At 38.7% G+C, this 18,885-nt stretch overlaps 1 protein-coding gene across 4 annotated transcripts in view; it reads right to left on the bottom strand.

Moving 5' to 3' along the window:
- Window positions 1-4,958: 4,958 nt before the first annotated feature.
- The window catches only part of DDX6 (DEAD-box helicase 6), a 34,231-nt gene continuing 20,304 nt past the window's right edge, over window positions 4,959-18,885 (bottom strand). For all 4 annotated transcript variants that reach the window (XM_046015093.1, XM_046015091.1, XM_046015092.1 and 1 more), the window contains exons 8-14: window positions 18,442-18,564; window positions 17,871-17,999; window positions 16,675-16,791; window positions 14,931-14,994; window positions 11,580-11,681; window positions 10,756-10,938; window positions 4,959-9,364 (exon numbers count right to left, since the gene is read on the bottom strand). In XM_046015093.1, the coding sequence (XP_045871049.1) occupies window positions 10,763-10,938; window positions 11,580-11,681; window positions 14,931-14,994; window positions 16,675-16,791; window positions 17,871-17,999; window positions 18,442-18,564 (711 nt within the window). In that variant the 3' untranslated portion in view covers window positions 4,959-9,364; window positions 10,756-10,762. The remainder of the gene's footprint in view (window positions 9,365-10,755; window positions 10,939-11,579; window positions 11,682-14,930; window positions 14,995-16,674; window positions 16,792-17,870; window positions 18,000-18,441; window positions 18,565-18,885) is intronic.

Here is an 18,885-nt window from a genome sequence, read left to right as displayed (position 1 = left end):
TTCTGCAGTGTCTAATCTGCTGTCAATCTGCTCTGGTATATTTTTCATCTCAGACATTGTGTAGATTTCATCTCTAGAAGTTTGAGGGTTGTTTTGTTTTAACATCTTCTATCACTTAACTTTTGGACTATCTGGAACAGTTATAATTTTTTTTAATGTCCTTGTCTGGTGATTCTAATATCTGGGTCAGTTTTGACTGATGGATTATTCTCATTATGAGTCATACTTTCCTGCTTTTTTGCATGCTTTTTAAAAAACCAGCTGTCAGATATTATGAATTTTACCTTGTTGAGTGCTGCAGTTTTTATACTCTTACAAATATTCTTGAACTTTGTTCTTGGATAAACTATTTTGGAAAGTGCTTGATTCTTTCAGGTATTGTTAAGATTTGATAAATGGGGAGCGCCTGGGTGGCTCAGTGGGTTGAGCCGCTGCCTTCGGCTCGGGTCATGATCTCAGGGTCCTGGGATCAAGTCCCGCATCGGGCTCTCTGCTCAGCAGCGAGCCTGCTTCCCTCTCTCTCTCTCTGCCTGCCTCTCTGTCTACTTGTGATCTCTGTCAAATAAATAAATAAAATCTTTAAAAAAAAAAAATTTGATAAATGGGACCATCTGTGCTCCTTCTATTTTCCACTACCACGGCAGAACTTGTCTGAGTACCCTATCCCATGCCCTGTGAATCATGAAGTTTTCTAGTCTGCCTGGTGGGAAGAGGCCACTATTCCAGTCCCATGTGAGTACTGCGCATTCTTCCCCCTTATTCTTTTGAGTGGTTCTTTCTTCTGCCTCAAGTAGTTTCTGCACATGCTTGGGCTGATCTGTATTCAGCCAGATACTCAAGGGGCCCCTCTGCACATTTCTGGAGTTCTTTTTCTGTGCAGTACTCTTCCTCTCCGGTACTCTGTCCTGCAAACTCCATCTGCTTCATCTTTTCAGAATCAGCTCTTCCCTCAATTCAGTTTATTGGGCTTCACTTGGGTTCCTTCTCATACATCATGTCTGGGAAACTCTTTCAGGGCAGTAAGCTTGGTGATCATAACCATAGGGCTCATCTCATCTTTCTCATCTTCGGGTTTCACTGCCTTTCATTGGCTGATGTCCAGTGTCTTGAAAACTACTGCTTCATATATTGTCCATCCTTGGTTGTTTCAGGAAAGAAAGTAGATCTGGCTACTGTTAATTCATCTTGGCAGGAAGTGGAAGGCAGTAGTCCTCCTCCTCGACCTCCATTGGTATGTTCCTAATTGTACATTTATAGTTTTAAATTTCTTCTATATCCTCTAGGACTCTGTACTGGTCAGAATTATATCAAGGAAAGAGAACTACAATGGATATTACAAAGATTTTATTATAGAAATTTGATTTTACTTCAGTGGTTCTCAAAGTGTGGTCTCTAAACCATCAATTATCAGCATTACCGGAGAGTTATAAATGTAAATATCTAGGCCCAACACAGACCTACTGAATCAGAAGCTCTGAAGGTGAGACTCAGCAAACTGGTGTTAATAAGCCTTCTAGGAGATTCAGATGCATGTCGAAGTTTGAGAGTCACTGCTTTACATAATTGGAGGAGAGACTGGGGAAGTAATGGTCCAAATGAGGGTGTTGGAAAACCAGGGGAAGAATCACTAATCAGCCCTCTTAAACACTACCCTGGGTGAACAAGTGCTTTCAGGGAAATCTGGGAGTGAGGCACATCAGCGGCTGGAATACGATCACAGAATGGACCAGAGTAGATAACTGAAGACTGTTTTCTCTTCATAACTATACTCTGTGAATTCATAGCCAAGTGGTCTGGCAATAGGTCTGGGGTTGGTGTTGTTCAGCAGTACAACAATAAAAAAAAGAGCTGGGCATGGAGCAAGAACAAGGATGCACAACAAGGAAAAACAGCAAGATGATACTGGAAGTTTCTGGCATACCCTTCAGATGGTTAATGCAAGTTGTTTTAATCCCACCTCCCAAATCCTGTGCAAATTTTCTTTGAGCCAATGCTTACTCCTGCCCAAACAGGGAAGGGGATTCTGGGAAATGTATGTCTAGATTAGCTATGTAGGCAGATTACAAAACCATGAATTTCCATCCTATGTTAACCTGACACTTGGTCACACCTCTTTTAACCATATTTAACTCCAAATAAATAGCAAAGTCACACTTCTGATTAACCTACTTTATGGTTCATCAAAAAATCAAATCCAGGGGCGCCTGGGTGGCTCAGTGGGTTGAGCAGCTGCCTTCCGCTCAGGTCATGATCTCAGGGTCCTGGGATCGAGTCCCGCATCGGCTCTCTGCTCAGCGGGGAGCCTGCTTCCCTCTCTCTCTCTCTCTGCCTGCCTCTCTGCCTTGTTGTGATTTCTCTCTGTCAAATAAATAAATAAAATCTTTAAAAAAAAAAATCAAATCCAGGGGCATCTGGTTGGCTAAGTCGGTAAAGCACTCAACTCTCAATATCGAAGTCATGGGCTCAAGACCCACACTGGGCATGCAGCCTACTTGAAGGGGAAAAAAAAAAAAGGATTCAGAACATGGTAACCCTCTCCCCCAAAGAGAATACAAAATTCTCAGTTTGCATTATCTTCAAGTGATGTTCAAGCCTTTTCTAAAGTAGGTCAAGACCCTTCTGATCTCTATTAATACTTTTTAAGATTGTCAACAAGAGAGAAAATGAATCAGTTGATACATACCTAATAGGTTTATAAGAATGTTCAGTACTATTATACTCATTTCTACAACTTCCCATGTGGTCATAGATGTTATCTATAACTTCTTCCTTCTTCCACCACCCTTTTCCTATTTCCTTTGCCCTGTGCAAGTGCCTTGGATAGTCCTGATTCCTTGCCTGATTCCTTCCTGGAAGGACCCAAATCTTCATTCCTGAAGGGTCTGGGTTCTTACTAGTCCAGCTCACACTAAGTTGTAGTTTTCCACTAGCTTTTATCACATTTTATTGTAAAATTAAGAGCAGCCCCATGAGATCTGCTGCATTCCAGACATACTCTCCCTTACCCTCTTTGTGTGATCACAACCTAATTCCCCCTTTCAAATCTGGGTCAATCACCAGAAATCAGTCCACTGGTTCATTGCCATAAACCCAATGTAGCAATCTCATAATGGAACTTAGCCTGCTGAGTTCTCTGGAAGAGGCATTCCTTTCCAGGCAATTAAGACCACTGGACCAGCAGAACCCAAAGCTGCCTTATGACTTGATGAGTCAGGGAATATCCAATTCATGATGGGCAATTCAACTAATTTGGTAGCGCCTGGTGGTCAAGCATTCAGTCCTTCCTAAGCCCAATACCAAGCTAGAAACTTTCTCAAAAAGTGAAATACTTTTTCTTCAGGGTATGGCATAGCTTTTCTTCAAAATCCTGAAGGACTCTGTTGTCATTTACCAAAAGAAGCCTGTTAGAGGCTCTATACAAGTATCCCTACCTGCCACAGATAACATCAAGATCATTGGATTTGCTAGATCATAAGTCTAAGTGACAGAGCAACCTGTACTGAGCTTGGACCTGTTGCAAAACCATCTCTTGTTCTGGGCCACCCTTATAAATGGCAACAATTCTGATTTCTCACCAAATGAGTTAGAGTGACACACCCAAAGTATATAGTGCCTTCAAATTCCAAAGAGGCTCACTAGGCATTGTCTTTTTCTTAATGATAGGTGGCCAGATTTAGCAATTTGTCCTTCACCTAGAAAGGGGTATTACAACATGCTCTGGTCCTTCGGATCCCTAGAATTTCATTGAGGCAGGTCCGTGATTTTTTGTGAAATCAATTTCCTATCCTCTAGCATGCTTGAGTTTTACTGAAGTATCCTGGTGAATGCTATATTCCGCTCACCATGTCTATAATATTGTGGGCCAGCAGGATATTCTGCAGAATTCAGAGGTGATCAAAGTTTCTCTGGACCAGCTGAAGAGTAATAAAGCTTTGATATAAAATGACATATTGTTGGTCCCAATAGCTAATAGCAAATGATTTATCATTACTATGAGGTTGGTGGGGAAAGCATCAATACATCAGTAGACGTGACAGAGGATTTTTTCCCAGCGAAGACACACATACCTGGAACAGCAGTTGCAGTGGAAGTCATCACCTGGGTAAATTTATGATAATCCACTATCATTCTCTATAATCCATTTGTTTTCTGCACAAACCAAACATGCGTGTGTTAAATGACGGTAAGAACAACCAATATTTCATCTTTCAAGTCTGTCAGTGGCACCAATCTCCGCCAGCTCTTCTCTGCTCTTTAGATGGAAGGGTTGAGGTCATGTCCACCTACGTTTTTCATACACAATGTACTGTAGTAAAAGAACAGTTTACAACTTCGCTGTAGCTTAGTCTTGAAAAGAGATTAATAATCCCTTCGAGTTTTCAAAATTGTTGTGGCACCGCAATCCATGAACGTAGCACCTCTCAATTTCTTTCATCAGCGTTATTTTGCGGCTTTAATGTTGTGTACATCTTGTTAGTTACACCTATTTCTTTTGGGGTTAGAGCAAAGGGGCTGTGTTTTAAGTGTCTGAATTTCTCACTTAGGTCTTTTGATTTCTTTCATCAGTATTCTGTTGTACTTAGCGCACAAATTCTGTTCGTATTTTAAGAGTTATTCCTAAGTAAACTTTGGGGGCATGTTCAGTTTACTGAAACATCTGAACAGTTCTGGGAGGTGATTCCATGTCATTTATCACAAACTAACATCTCCCCAAATGATTATCTTGGTTCGCTGTTGAGGCAATGAAAACTGAAAAAGTGAAATGAGGACAGTAGGACATTATCTACAGTGGATGAGGGTGCACTGAGATGAGCCATCTCAGATTTTACTCAACTGGGCTTATAGGTGTAGTGTTGATAATGTTCTACTGTCTCACCACGTGAACTGCTTTAGTAAAATATTCTCAAATGCAAGGATTCCTATATAGCACAGCCTGCTAAGGACATGCAACGCACACATTTGGAGTTCCAGTGGGCTTTTATTGAGATAAATTAACAAAAACCAAGATTTTATCAACCATTTTTTCTGAACCTTATAAACTCAGAAGACTCTGGTCCATATGTATACACACAACATAACACATCCCAACAAAAACAGAGTCCCACTGGAACATTTGCCAATTAACAGAAAGCCAATTTTCCCTTTCCCCAAATGTTTTCAAAAATTTGAGTCCCCACTGTTCACTTCTCAGTGGAACTAGTCCCTTGTGGCTAGGGACATTGGAATTCTATCCCATTTTTACTCAACAAAAATACTTTTTTTTTTTAAAGTTTTAGGTTGTTTCAAAAAAGGGAAGTGACTTTGTTTTCTCCAGGCACCCCTCCCCCACAACCACTGGTTAAAATACAGAAGCCTGTATCTTAATAACCCAGCCCTACCCCCTCCCTTGCCCTGCCCAGTATTGTCTACTGGAGAATTTAAACACACTTCTGCTGGAATCTATCAGCTATGGAGGGGCAGAGTCCAGGTGCCAGGCTAGCTCCCTCTAATCTCATGAACTGTTACAGCCTTTGGACACTTAACTCTTTACCCCAAAGATGAGTTTTTAAGATCAGATATTTTCCTTGGGAGTTTTAAAAAAACGATCTTTAAGGATATAAAGTACAACTAAAAGCTCACCAAAGTCCACTTAATTTCACCAAAAAGTTGACTTCAGCTCCCATGAAGCCAAAAATTCTGCTTGACAAAGGTATTTTGTCAGAAAATGATTCCACGGTAACATTTTATACAGAACGTTGAAAAAAGTAGCAAATTAAAACAACATGGCTTAATTCCCAAAAAATTATTTCATTTTGTTACTCATCTGTAAGGTCAGGAGTGTGGCTAAAGGCCATTTCTGATGAAGTTATGAGCTTCCAAAGTGTTTCTAAATCCTTAGTGCAGACACCCTCCCTTTTGGGGCATAGTAACCTCCCTCCCACCCCTATTTAAAAAAAAAAAAAGAAAAGAAAAAAAAAAAAAAAGAAAGAAAAAGAAAAAAAACCCCAAAAACCAAGTGATCAGAATGAGATGTTTTGATTCCAACAAATGTACACTCAAGGCTTTGTGCTGAGTTATCTGGTTCTAACCTAAGCAGGATGGTATCAAACACAAAGCACACAGCTAAGGAAAGATGCTCCCATCTCATTCTGAAAACGAATTTTGATAACCAACTGCCTCCCCCCTCCCCCCCCAGCCATTGGGGCCCACCCATATTATGATGCTGGGACCAACTGGAAGATAATTGAGAGATATACTCAGATTTGCCTCTCCCTTACTTCTTCCCATGGAAGATCAGTTCAGAATAAGTTTATTCTATTCCCAAGGGAAGGCCAAGAAAGTTTCTCCATTGGAATGTATGGGAAGATAAAAACAAAACATAGGCCCAGAGGCAGAAAGGTGTGTAACAGTCCATAACCCATTACACAGCTACAACCACAGGCATAATTGGACATAATTTAAATATTAAAAATAGGGAACAGTTTCATCCAAATGAACCACTGGAAAAAATATTACCATTACTTAAAACAGATACCCAATAGTGGAAATAACACAAAAACAATTTCCAAACAATGCTCCTTATAGTGATGGGGATTAAAAAAAAAAAAAATTAAGAAAAAAAAAAAAAGACCAAAAAAAAAAAAAGACTAGGCTTTGACCTAGTCCTTAGAGCATCTTTCCATATAACAATTCCTTTTCAAGAGTCAAGCACCAAAACTGGACAGCTGCCTCTACAGGACTGTGTCCAATAGTGGTGTCCCAGATAGTTTAAGTGCCACTCCTCATCAGAGGCTGTACTTCAGTAATACTTTCAATTAAGTCTGTGCTTTAAGAGGGACCCACAGGCATGTGGCACCAGGCACAGTCTGAGGATGGCAAAGACGACTGCGCGGTTTGTTTTGTCACCCATGCACTCTAGCGAGATATCAAATTGCATTTACAAGCCTTTCTTGCTTTTCTTCTATAATGAATGATCCCTCTTATCTCGCCAGAGGTGGGAGAGGAAGAGAGAGCTGCATCAGTACAAGGGGCAAGATTTTTTTGGTCAAAAGTTGATGCCTTCTAAATTCCCTCCCCCCACCCCTCCCTGGAAAAAAGTTATTCCTTAATTAGGGCTTGTATTTAGTAACCAACACTGGCTGGGTAGAACATAGCTTGGATACCAAATAAATGAGCTTCTTCTTTTTTGGGTTTGTACTGTGCAGCTCTTGCTACAGTTTTTTAAGGAGTTAGGGCTATGTCTGATCAGGAGGCATCTGCAGGATTTTGATCCTAAGGAGTTTTGGGTGAGTCACAATAGTTTCGCTTAGAACTAGGCAAGAGTCAAAAAAAGCAAACTTGGAATAATTGATTTCTTTATCCAGATGAGTTAAGCATGAAAGCATATGCAGGACTTATCTTGTAATATTTTAGGGTTTTAAAAAATGGAATATGGAAATCATTTTTTAATTTTATTTTTTGCCTTTTTTTTTAAACCCTAGATGCCTCCTGATTGACCTAGTACACTGGGTTAAAAGGGAATTAAAAACATTTAAAAAAAAAGTTCACTGGTTTTGATTCATCTCACTCCTTTTGCCTGGAGATCAGGCCAAACATCAAGCATGTTGGGAGGGGCACAATTTAAAGCAACACTACTGACTGTAAAAGCATTTGCCAGCAATTTACAATGCAAAATGACAGATAATTCTTGTCACAAAGCAAAAGGATGGCAAGCAGCTTTCTGTAGCATGAAAGTTAACAGCTCTCAGGAGTTGCCCATTCCTGCAAGTTTATGTATCAAGGTGGGCAGAGGGCAACACACAGAGTACAGGAAGTGATCCAGAGAAAGTAAGCTCCAGAACTGCTAACATTACCAAAGCTGGTACTGGCGAATATTCTGAAATGCAAAATCCATGCTTTGTACATACACTGCTCAGACACTGTCACTCAATTGAATTCCACACTGCAAGGGAGATTAATCGTTGTCCCCTTTTGCTGAGCTCAAAAAGTTCCTCAAACTTTTTTTAAAAGGGGAGAAAGAAGCAAATCAGAGAGCTCCTCAAAATAACATCTTGAGTCATAGGTTTTTGAAGTTTCCTTGCTCTCTCTGGCAGGTGTTCTCCAAAGCTATTAGATGATACAGTGTGGCAGCAACAGTGAATCCCAGACTTCTGGGTCCCTCTTCTAACACAGGGTCACCACAGAGGTCTGCACTCTACACGAAGAGGCCAAAGTACTTTTTAGAATTTAGTGTTGCGGAAAACTGAGCCCCTCTCATCTTTAGCTGCTCCCATAATCATTCTAATCCCCTTAATCCCAGCAACCTTCATCCAAAAAAAAAATATATATATATGTATATATATATATGAACCCAGAAAAAAACTTATTTACAAAGTTTATACAAGTATACACACCCAATTTTCTATGGGACACGCTTTGCCACAGAGGAAAGAGGGTCAGGCTCCGACACGTCTACACATCAAGTGCCATAACTGCTAATGGAAGCGTATGTAAACCAGTCTTTAGTGTTCTGCTATAGAGCACAAAGGCTTGTCATATGGCTCCTGCAATGATAGACTGCTCTTTCCTTTGGGAGCGATGATGTTGTAATCTACTCAGCCCAGAAGAAATTTTTACTTGGGATTGTTTTTTTTTTTAAATACATGTATTTACAGTGCGGATGAACTGCAGTTGCATATCAACTCCTCCACGTAAAGAAAAAGAGAATGGTGTTTAACAGTACTAATACGTGTCATCTTCCAGCCCTGGGCTTGAGTATCGGGTAAAAAGGGAAGAGAGAGACTTCAACTTGAAACCAAAATGAAAAGACAAAAGATTTAAAAAGATAGGAAAAAAAAAAAAAAAAGAAAAAAGGAAAGAATTACTATTGTTGACTCCTTGGGCTGTGTCTAAAAGATGATATTCTGAATGGTCTCATAGCATAAGGCACTTCGCACAAATAAGTAATAAGCTCTTCAGGCTTAAAAAACGGATGAGTAATAAGGGAGAAGTTGAAATGCACTCAAGAGTCAGCTGTTGGAGAATTTGGAAATTGTAGACAAGCTTGTGTGTTCATCAAGATTCTTCTCTTTTTAGGGTTTCTCCCCTTCTCTTCTTTATCCTCCTTCCTTGTCCCCCTTCCCCAGAAAACATTTTTTAAAAACCAGCGATTAGTGCAACTAATGTTCAGTCAGCACACAGTGCAAACAAGTGGAACAAAAAAGGTAAATTCCTTCTTTTCAGCTTTTTCTCTTCACCAGTTAAAAAAAGAAAAAAAAATGTCTGAGCTCTTTTAAGTCTTCATAGTTCCAAAATAAAAAGAAGATGAAAAACCCACAAAGAGAAGAGCATCCCCCCCAAACGATGTGTCACAGATCCAAACGAGCCTTCTGTAGTTTGTCAAAGCCTAAAGAAAGAAGAAACCTAAAATTAACTTTTGTGAAAACAATATGAACCAGGATACCTAGGTTTTCACAACTCCAATCCAAATGCTCTCTCTGTAGTAGCTTTGACTGAGCCCCTGCCTGCCGTAGAATCCATTTAGGATTAAGGAATTTCTGCTAGTCATTCCAGAGACAGAATGAGAATGAGAGCCTGAAAGTTCTGATATCCAAAACAAATTTTAAAAAAGATTTTTTTTTTTAACTTCCATAAACTCGACAGCTTGCCAGGATACGAGCAAACAATGGCCACTTTTATGTTTGAGGGTTCTGCTTGACATTTTGGGGGGTGGGGGGAGAAAGAAACTAAAATGAAAAGAGTAACAAAATCTTAAGAGAAAAAGGTAAATGGGGTGGCTTAATCGGCTATCATCTGACTTAGGCTCAGGTCAAGATCCTAGGATTTTAGGGTCCTCGCCTGGCAGGGAGTCTGCTTGTCCTTCTTCCTCTGGCCCTGCCCCTGCCTGTGCTCTGTCTCTCTCTCTCTCTCTCATAAATAAATAAAATCTTAAAAAAGAGTAACAGGTAAAATGCTCATTGCTAATTTGGAAACTACCTTCTCTCAAATAAACAAAGTTTCATTTTCCTTAGAAAAAACTGCAAAAACAGCCTGTATTCAGTTCTGCTGAGCCTTCTTTTGAGCATTATTACCAGAGTCCAACAGTCACCAAACAATAAAAGATAAGGATGGTGCAGGAAACAAGAGTGGGCATTTAAAAAAAGACATCCTCACAACGTGATTAAACATTTGGCAAGGAGGCACTGCAGATAACCTGATTTATTAAGACGCCCAGCAGAAATTAAGAGTGATGCTAACAACAGAGAAATGACTGAGTGATAAAGGAAAAGACAAAAAATATTTTCATATTCAGACTGCTGAAAAAGATTCTTCTTTGCTTTCATTGTTTTGGAAAGCCTGGATCTGTCTTAAGTACTGCTCACATACCACATTAAACAAGAAAACTGCATTCAAGAGCAGCATGTAGGGGCGCCTGGGTAGCTCAGATGGTGAACCATCTGCCTTCAGCTCAGGTCATGATGCCAGGGTCCCAGGATCGGGCCCTGCATCCAGCTTGCTTCTCCCTCTCTCTCTGCTTGTGCTCTCTCCCTCTCTCTGTCAAATAAATACATCAACGCCCCTCCCCCACCCAAAAAAACAAAACAAACAACAAACAAACAAAAAAGCAGCATTTATGAATTCTCTAATGGGACCACAACTTCATAGAAGCAATACATCCAGTTTACGGTCATTTATGCCAACAGGTGTACCACCCTATCGCTGCTATTAAATTTCCTCCAGGAAAGAGGATCTTGATTTAAACACTATGCTCACTTAGCTGTTCTGTCAGGTACGCACATGCTTGTTAAGGTTTCTCGTCTTCTACAGGCTCGCTGTGGTATTCTGCCACATAAAGGCTCTTGTCAATGTTGCTTGGGATCGGTTTAATTTCTGTTCCCAGCTGCTCCTCAATACTTTTCAGGTTGAAGCGATCATCATATGTGATCAAGTTGATGGCTAAGCCAAGATGACCAAAGCGACCTAAAAATGAAGAACATTTTTTAATTAATAAAAAACTGAGTTAAATAGAACTGATGTGCACATACAAGTCTATTAGTGGCAAAACCATACAAGACTGATGTTTTTGTTCACTACCATCCTGAGTTTATAAAACCGCTTATGATAAGGACTCCTCATACACACACTACAACTTCAGGTTTCAGAGCCCAAAGTAGTATACTATTACTCCTTTTTCAAATGACAAAACGGATACTCATTTGTGTCAAAAGTTGCCAAAATATGTACTCTAAAGAGTAGTTACAGACTGCACCACCTAATGAGAAAAGGATCTCACTTGTGAATTTTCTATCAATTTAAGCATACAGTAAAGTTATTCTTCTTAAATGCCCTAGAGTAACTGGGTATTGGTCTTTTTTTTTTTCCTTTTAAGATTTTATTTATTTACTTGAAAGAGACAGAAAGCATGAGAAGTGGAGGGTCAGGGGGAGAAGCAGACTCCCTGCTGAGCAGGGAGCCCGATGTAAAACTTGATCCCAGGACTCCAGGATCATGACTTGAGCCAAAGGCAGTCCCTTAACCAACTAGCCACCCAGGGGACCCTAGAAATCAGTCTTAAAAGAGCAAACCCCCCCCCCCAAAAAGGGCATCTTCCTTTTCCTCACCTGATCTTCCAATACGATGGAGATAGGTCTCTGCCAGCTTTGGGAAGTCAAAGTTTATTACCACATTCACAGCTTGTATATCAATACCTCGGGTAAACAAATCTTAAAAGAGAGAAAAAAAGAACCTCTATTATATCTTTCAATTTAAGCATGTTTCTTGGCACCATAATACTCTTTCACACGTATTTCTAGGTGCAGCCTAAGTTTTAGTCACTTCACTCAGTAATTCAAATGCACTTGCAAATTACTAGCATTACCTTTCATGAACATTATCATGAACAACTTTCTGCTAGCAAGTTACCTTTCCCAGTCCCATAAAGTTTTTTGTTTTTTTTTTTTTAAGATTTTTTTTTATTTATTTATTTGACAGAGAGAGAGAGATCACAAGTAGGCAGAGAGGCAGGCAGAGAGAGAGGAGGAAGCAGGCTCCCTGCGGAGCAGAGAGCCGGATGCGGGACTCGATCCCAGGACCCTGAGATCATGACCTGAGCCGAAGGCAGCGGCTTAATCCACTGAGCCACCCAGGCGCCCCCCCATAAAGTTTTTAAAAATGGTTAAAGTAACTGCAAATCCAAGAGGTCAGAATGACTGGTAAACTATAAACTCCTAATAAGTCTCAGAAGTAATTATCTTTTCATCTATTTTTTAGTATGTAATCTAAGATTAAAACAGATTGAAAGCTTTGTTGTGTAACCAAGAATACCTCAAAAAGAAGACGTAATCCACTCATAGTAATTATTTGTACTTACTGAATTCATTCATTTCATCCTACTAAGTGATTTACAAGACTGAGGCAAGCACAAGGCCATCCCTTCTCTTTTCTAGTCCCCACAATAACTATGTTAATTTAGGCTCTGAAAACTATGAGTAAAGACAATTACAACAGACTAACAGCTAGGTTTCAAGGCTTCTATCAGCTCCATACTCCAAAATAATCCATTACGGTGACCAGTTATTTCTAAAATACTGCTTTCAAGGTATAACTCATTCCTTTAAATTGCCTCTGGATAAAATTAAAATTGATATACAAGGTCCTCCACTCTAAACTCTGGTCCTATCACAGTTCTCGAACACATCTCTTCCTCAAACCTTCCTCTCCGTGAAATTCATCTACTCACCGTTCCTTAAACGTATCTTCTTGAAGCCCTCAATGGATTATATTTATGCCAGTTCCCTAACTTAAAACTCCTTCCTTCTTCAAGTCTAAAATTTATCTAGTTTACAGAGTGAGTTACAATTCCATCTCATCTCAAGATCATCATAGCCAGTTAATTTCCCTTCCTATGAAAATTTAGGCTTACTTACTACATATACCTCACATTTGCAAATTAGTATTACTCCCTTGTAGATCCAGCTTAAAGCCTGTAAATCATGTTTTACTGCCACAGGACCATGCTCATTTGCTCATGTACTGTTTAAGGATGCTTTTGAGATGGAACGGCAGAGTTGAGTAACTTGTAACAGAGACCAAATGGTATAAAGAGCCTAAGATTTCTACGATCTGGCACTTTAAAGAAAACAGTTGCAGGGTCCGTCTTCTTAATGTTATCTTTTTTATCTGATTAAACTAACAATGATATTTCACATGTACTTATTTATACACCTATGTTATTCAGTACTTATTTAATGACATACTAAACACCGTTCTGTTTGCACATTCCGAATTTGCTTAATTCAACATTTCACTGATGAACTAGTTCCTCTTCTACAGGCTCCCTAAGTGCAGGGAGAGTGTGTATTTAAAAATCTTTAATTGTGTTAAAAGATACATTAATATAAATCTGAGGAGTAGCTGTGTTTTGTTTTTTTTTTAGCATCAAGCTAACTAAATACCTGGTACAGAGTAAATAAATATTATGTTGAGTATCAAAACTATTTTCGAATGAATAAACTACAACAGATTTTTGTGCAGAGTTCACTTTAAGGCATTCCCATTTTACAAATAAAAAAAGGCATAAAAGAAAAACACGACTTGTCCAAGGTCATATGATTACAAGTTAAAAGGGTGGGACTTGAACTCCAATTTAAAATTCTAGGAGTCTAGTATCCTTTCCACCAAATCAGGTATTTTATATTTGAATACTTTAATACAAAGGTTACAGTGCTGTATTAATTCACAGCTGTATTAAGTGTCCTTTTAGATATAAAAAGCAGAGGGGCACCTGGGTGGCTCAGTGGGTTAAGCCTCTGCCTTCGGCTCAGGTCATGATCTCAGGGTCCTGGGATCGAGCCCCATGTCGGACTCTCTGCTCAGCGGGGAGCCTGCTTCCCCCTCTCTCTCTGCCTGCCTCTCTGCCTACTTGTGATCTCTCTGTCAAATAAATAAATAAAATATTAAAAAAAAAAAAAAGAGAAACAAGATAAACTGGAAACACTCAGAATATCAGACAGCCCTGTTTTTTTTTTTTAAATTTTAAGATTTTATTAATTTTTTTTGACAGTCAGAGATCACAAGTAGGCAGAGAGGCAGGCGGGGGCGGGGGGGGGAGTGTGTGTGTGTGTGTAGTAGGCTTCCTGCCAAGCAGAGAGTCCAATGCAGGGCTTGATTCCAGGACTCTGGGATCGTGACCTGAGCTGAAGGCAGAGGCTTTAACCCACTGAGCCACCCAGGCACCCCTCCTGTTTTGGTTCTTATAAATCAGCGAATTCAATATTCTGCTAGTATAAATTTTGAAGTTTATTTCTATAACAGTGTTCTTAGAAATCCAAATTGTGTAATCTAAAATTTTGATCTGGGTGCCAGTAATACAGGTATGTACACTGAATACTTATAATTACTGTATTTCTGTGTATACATCAACTTAAAAAAAAAAAAATATCCAGGCTCTTCTCTCTACCCAGAAGCTAGCTGAGATGATTAATCTCATACCAATACTAAAATTGTATTTCCAGTGTAGAGATGGGAGGATACTCAATCCATTTGCTCTGTCTGATCTGACTGTCCACCTGCCTCCCCAATTTGTTCTTCATGTACTGAAATACACCAAAATAGACTAGTCTGTTTCTGGCAAAAAATTTAAAAGACCACAGTAAGTAACTTCCAAAATGTAGTTTCTTAATGTAAATTATTTTGCACATGGTACATATAACTCATTCTTGTATTCAGAAAACACGCAAATTCCAAAACTAGCTTAAAAGACAAAGATGAGCTATGAGTGCCAGTAACAAGTATTCTGCAGTTTCAGATACAGAAACTAATTTCAGGAATTAACTACAGCTCATTGTCAACTTCAGAAATTCCAGAAATGGCATAAGGGTGAGCTGAACTCTTGTCACAGATTCTGTTGGGAGATATGGACAGAGAAAGCAGAGGTGAACCAGGAAAAAACAATGTGTAAAGGAAATACTTACCAGTGCAAACAAGATTGCGGCATAAGCCATTTCGGAAATCATGAAATACACGATTTCGATGTTCCTAGGAACAAAGCAATGCATCTGATTTGTTTAAAAACTCATACACACAGCCCTAAATTTCTCATCACTAATTTCTCTTATCCAAAGTTTTGCATACCCCAAATTTAAACAAATGAGAGATGAACTCAATACCCCTAAGTTAAAAACAGAAGGTAAAAAAAGTTAATCATCAATTAGTCTCCCGTGGGAATTAATGAGCAACTAAAATATCTACTGGGGAGCCTGGGTGACTCAGTCAGTTAAGCGTCTACCTTCAGCTCAGGTCAAGATCCTGGGGTGCTGGGATGGAGCCCCACGTCAGGCTCCCTGCTCAGTGGGGAGACTGCTTCTCCCTCTCCCCACTGCTCATGCTCTCTAATAAATACGATCTTAAAACAAAAACACCTACCCGTATCTTTATTTAGCATTTATTTAAACTGTTAAGGATATTCTTATCCTTTCTGCGGAAATGAATTTTAAATAAAGTGACAACTCTCACCATCTTTTTGTATATCCATTTTTAAAATGTTTCAAACAGAAGATGACAGAAGTTTGCCTTGACCAAAACACTATTTTACTGTACGCAAAAACAAAAATTTTCCTTTTTTTTTAAATTTGAGAGCGAGGGAGCATGCAGGGCAAGCAGAGGGAAAGAATCTCAAGCAGACTCCCCACCAAGCATGGGGCTCGATGTCACCACCCTGAGATCATGACTGAGCCAGAATCAAGAGTCAGATGCTTAACTGGCTAAACCATCCAGGTGCCCCAAAAATGTACTTTTCAATTAAAAAAAACTGAAAACACATGCATAATGATTCTAGCACAAGTGACAAATCTAGAATCTGAAAAACTGGTCTTTCCTTTCAAAGCAATGTTCTTCCATTCTGAAATAGTCTCTACAGCTTAACACATTAATTTCCTGTAACAATTTCTAATAATAGGGTCTACATGGTGGGTATCAGATCCACTATCAAGCTCCTTTGAAAACCAAAGTTGAATTAACTCAAATTCTTAATCTGTTAGTCTACAGAAACCGTTTTCACAAAATTTCAATGTTTAATTACCACACACAATACAAATGTTTTTATAGTTTTGAATTTATTTCAATTGCTAAATCAAGTTCTGAAACCTAGGGAGATTGCATCCTAAAGGCAAATAAAGAAAAAAGGGGCTGAAGAGGTACATAAATTGAAAATCTAGAAGAGTGTTGTCCAATAGAACCTCCTGCATGACAGACATGTTCTGTATCTGTACTTTCCAAAACCGCAGCTGCTAATCACATGTAACATGGCACTTAAAATGTGCTTAGTGTGAAAGAGGAACTAAATTTTCAATTTTATTTAATTTTAACTCACTTACATTGCCACATGAAACCAGTGATTACTGTATTAAACAGTGCAAAACTACATTACTAGGGAAAAGGAATAAAATCTTGTATTTCTATTATGCTTGACAAAATACTCACATTTATGAATTATCTCAATCTTCCTAACAACCTTATAACCTAAGAGTATGTTTATACCTATTTTATAGTTAGAAAACTAAACCAGTGGTAAAAATGAAAGGTCCTTTGCCTACTAAGGAATAAATTATTCTTAACCTTAGGGCATATGGAGGAACATTAAAACAAAACAAAAATCCAAGAAATACTCAGAAAAAGATTTTTTTAAATCCACACACGGAGTTCTAGTTTTAGACTCACCTGCCTCATTTTAGCATGGATATAGAAGCAAGAATAACCCAGTTGAGAAATCTTCTTGGCTAGCAATTCAACTCGCTGAGAGGAGTTACAGAAAATGATCGACTGGTTTATCTGAAGCTGAGCATGGCGGGGGGGGGGGGGGGGGGGGGGGGTGGGTGGTATAAGAAAGAAAAACAAAAACTTTCATCTACTTTGCCAAATCTTGAAAATATTGACTGACAAATGCTAAAAAACATGATCTTAGAATCTCATAATACAAGAGAGATGCAAAATATCGTAAAATGTAAATATCATAAGTATTACTCATTTACTTAACAGTTACAGGTAAGTTATAAAGAAGAGTATGCGTAATAAGAGCCACGTAATTGCCAACATGACTGTAACATTCAATTCTCATCTGCAGTAATTCTGTTCTATAAAGTTCCTACAGACACTGAAAATATGACTGTAGAACCACTGCTCCTAGAGAAATACAGGGAAAGGTTCCTGAGAGCGTCTAGTCACAACTTTTTCATCAACTGATCAACAGATAACCTTGTTTTATGTGTGTTACTGTTCAAAAGCACCTTATTTACTCGTGGCCAACAATACTGTTAACTCCTATCTACATAAAGTTTATCTTAAACACATTTTCTCTGCAAACCAATTTTCTTGTGCTTAGGAGCAATGAACAGCACTAAGCTTTAGAGCCATTTTAAACCATGAAATAAACCAAAAAACAAAACCAACCCCCCCCCCCCACAGAAATGCAAAAAATGTGGCACAGACTGTGAGAAAGACATTTGTTTATGAGAGCTGAAACAGGAAGGCAGCGTGTCACTTTGTTCAATCTCAGCTGGGAATATGCACAACAGCTGGTATTTCCCATAGTGTTACTAATATCCACAAAGGACTTCAAAAGCACACTAGTACTGATTGTAGGGTTACAAATTTTGGCATGTAGCTGAATTCACAAATACAGAATATGCAAATAATGAGGACTGACTATAATAATTAAGGTCAAAGTATTTTAGAATTTAATTAAAAATGTCTTTGATGTCTATCATACAGTATCAACTTTAGATCAACAACCAAAACTACCTTTTAGGAAAAGCTATGGACTATTTTTACACTGAAAATGGTGGGGAAAACAGACTCAACTGTTTTTTGGGGGTTAAGTAATGGGTAATATTCAGCAACTGAAGCCTGTTACTTACCCTGGAGAAAAGTGTGTTGAGGCAGTGTACTTTTTGGCGCTCAGTTACATAGGCATAGTACTGGGTTACTCCCTTCAAAGTTAGTTCCTCCATCAGGTTAATCTCATAGGGTTTCTGCAAATGGGAATTCTGGAAAAAAGAAGAGTCACATAATGAAATAAATCCCCCAACATTTCTGATCAACTCGTGCTTAAAAGGCATGCAGTTTTCTTCAGAGTATAAGCAATCCATGACAGTAAAAATATGTTACCATATAATAGAAAATCTAAAATTCAGATATGCAGCTAAATTCCTATTTTGTACTTTGTATACAGGATTACATTGTAATCAAAATTTATCCAGGATCAATGGCTGTATGTCAGCCTGACACCAAATGCTAAGTGAATACAGAATTTAATCAAATTAATTTTTAAAAATTAATTTATGCGAAACTAACCTTAATTCAACAGCTGGCAGGAAAGCCAAAAACCTGAAATAATCAGCATAAACTGATAATAAGATGTTATTATGAATAAAGGTATACTCATGGGCAAGAGAACAGCACTGCTTCCTAGTACAGATTTATACTCACCATGAATTTCTGTACACTAAGAGGGAAAGTAGCGGAATATAATAATATCTGTCTGTTTTTAGGTAGCGTGAGAATAATATCCTCCATTATCTGCACAAAATCCTGTGACAGCAACTTATCTGCCTGCAAAGTACAAAGGAAAGACAATTTCAAAAACAATTAGTGTCCAAGGTGATCAGTTAATAAGGCATTATGCCTTATTCATGGAGCATTCATGGAATATTCCTGGTTGTGAACAGTACTCTAGGACACTCCGTACTCCAAAGGCACCAAAACAAATTTGCAGTGATTCAGAAGAGGGAAAAGCTATTAATACCATATTCTAGAGGAAAGAGAAAACTCTAGACAGATAAAATCCTTGTTCCCCTAACAAAATTTTAATGTGATTTCCATGAGAGGCAGTACTTAGCTGAGAGTACAATCTAGAGTCAAACTACCTGGGTT

Source organism: Meles meles, chromosome 8, assembly GCF_922984935.1.
Source record: "Meles meles chromosome 8, mMelMel3.1 paternal haplotype, whole genome shotgun sequence".
NCBI lineage: Eukaryota > Metazoa > Chordata > Mammalia > Carnivora > Mustelidae > Meles > Meles meles.
Note: the sequence above shows the minus strand (reverse complement) of the source record. Positions and strands in the feature narration are given on the sequence as shown.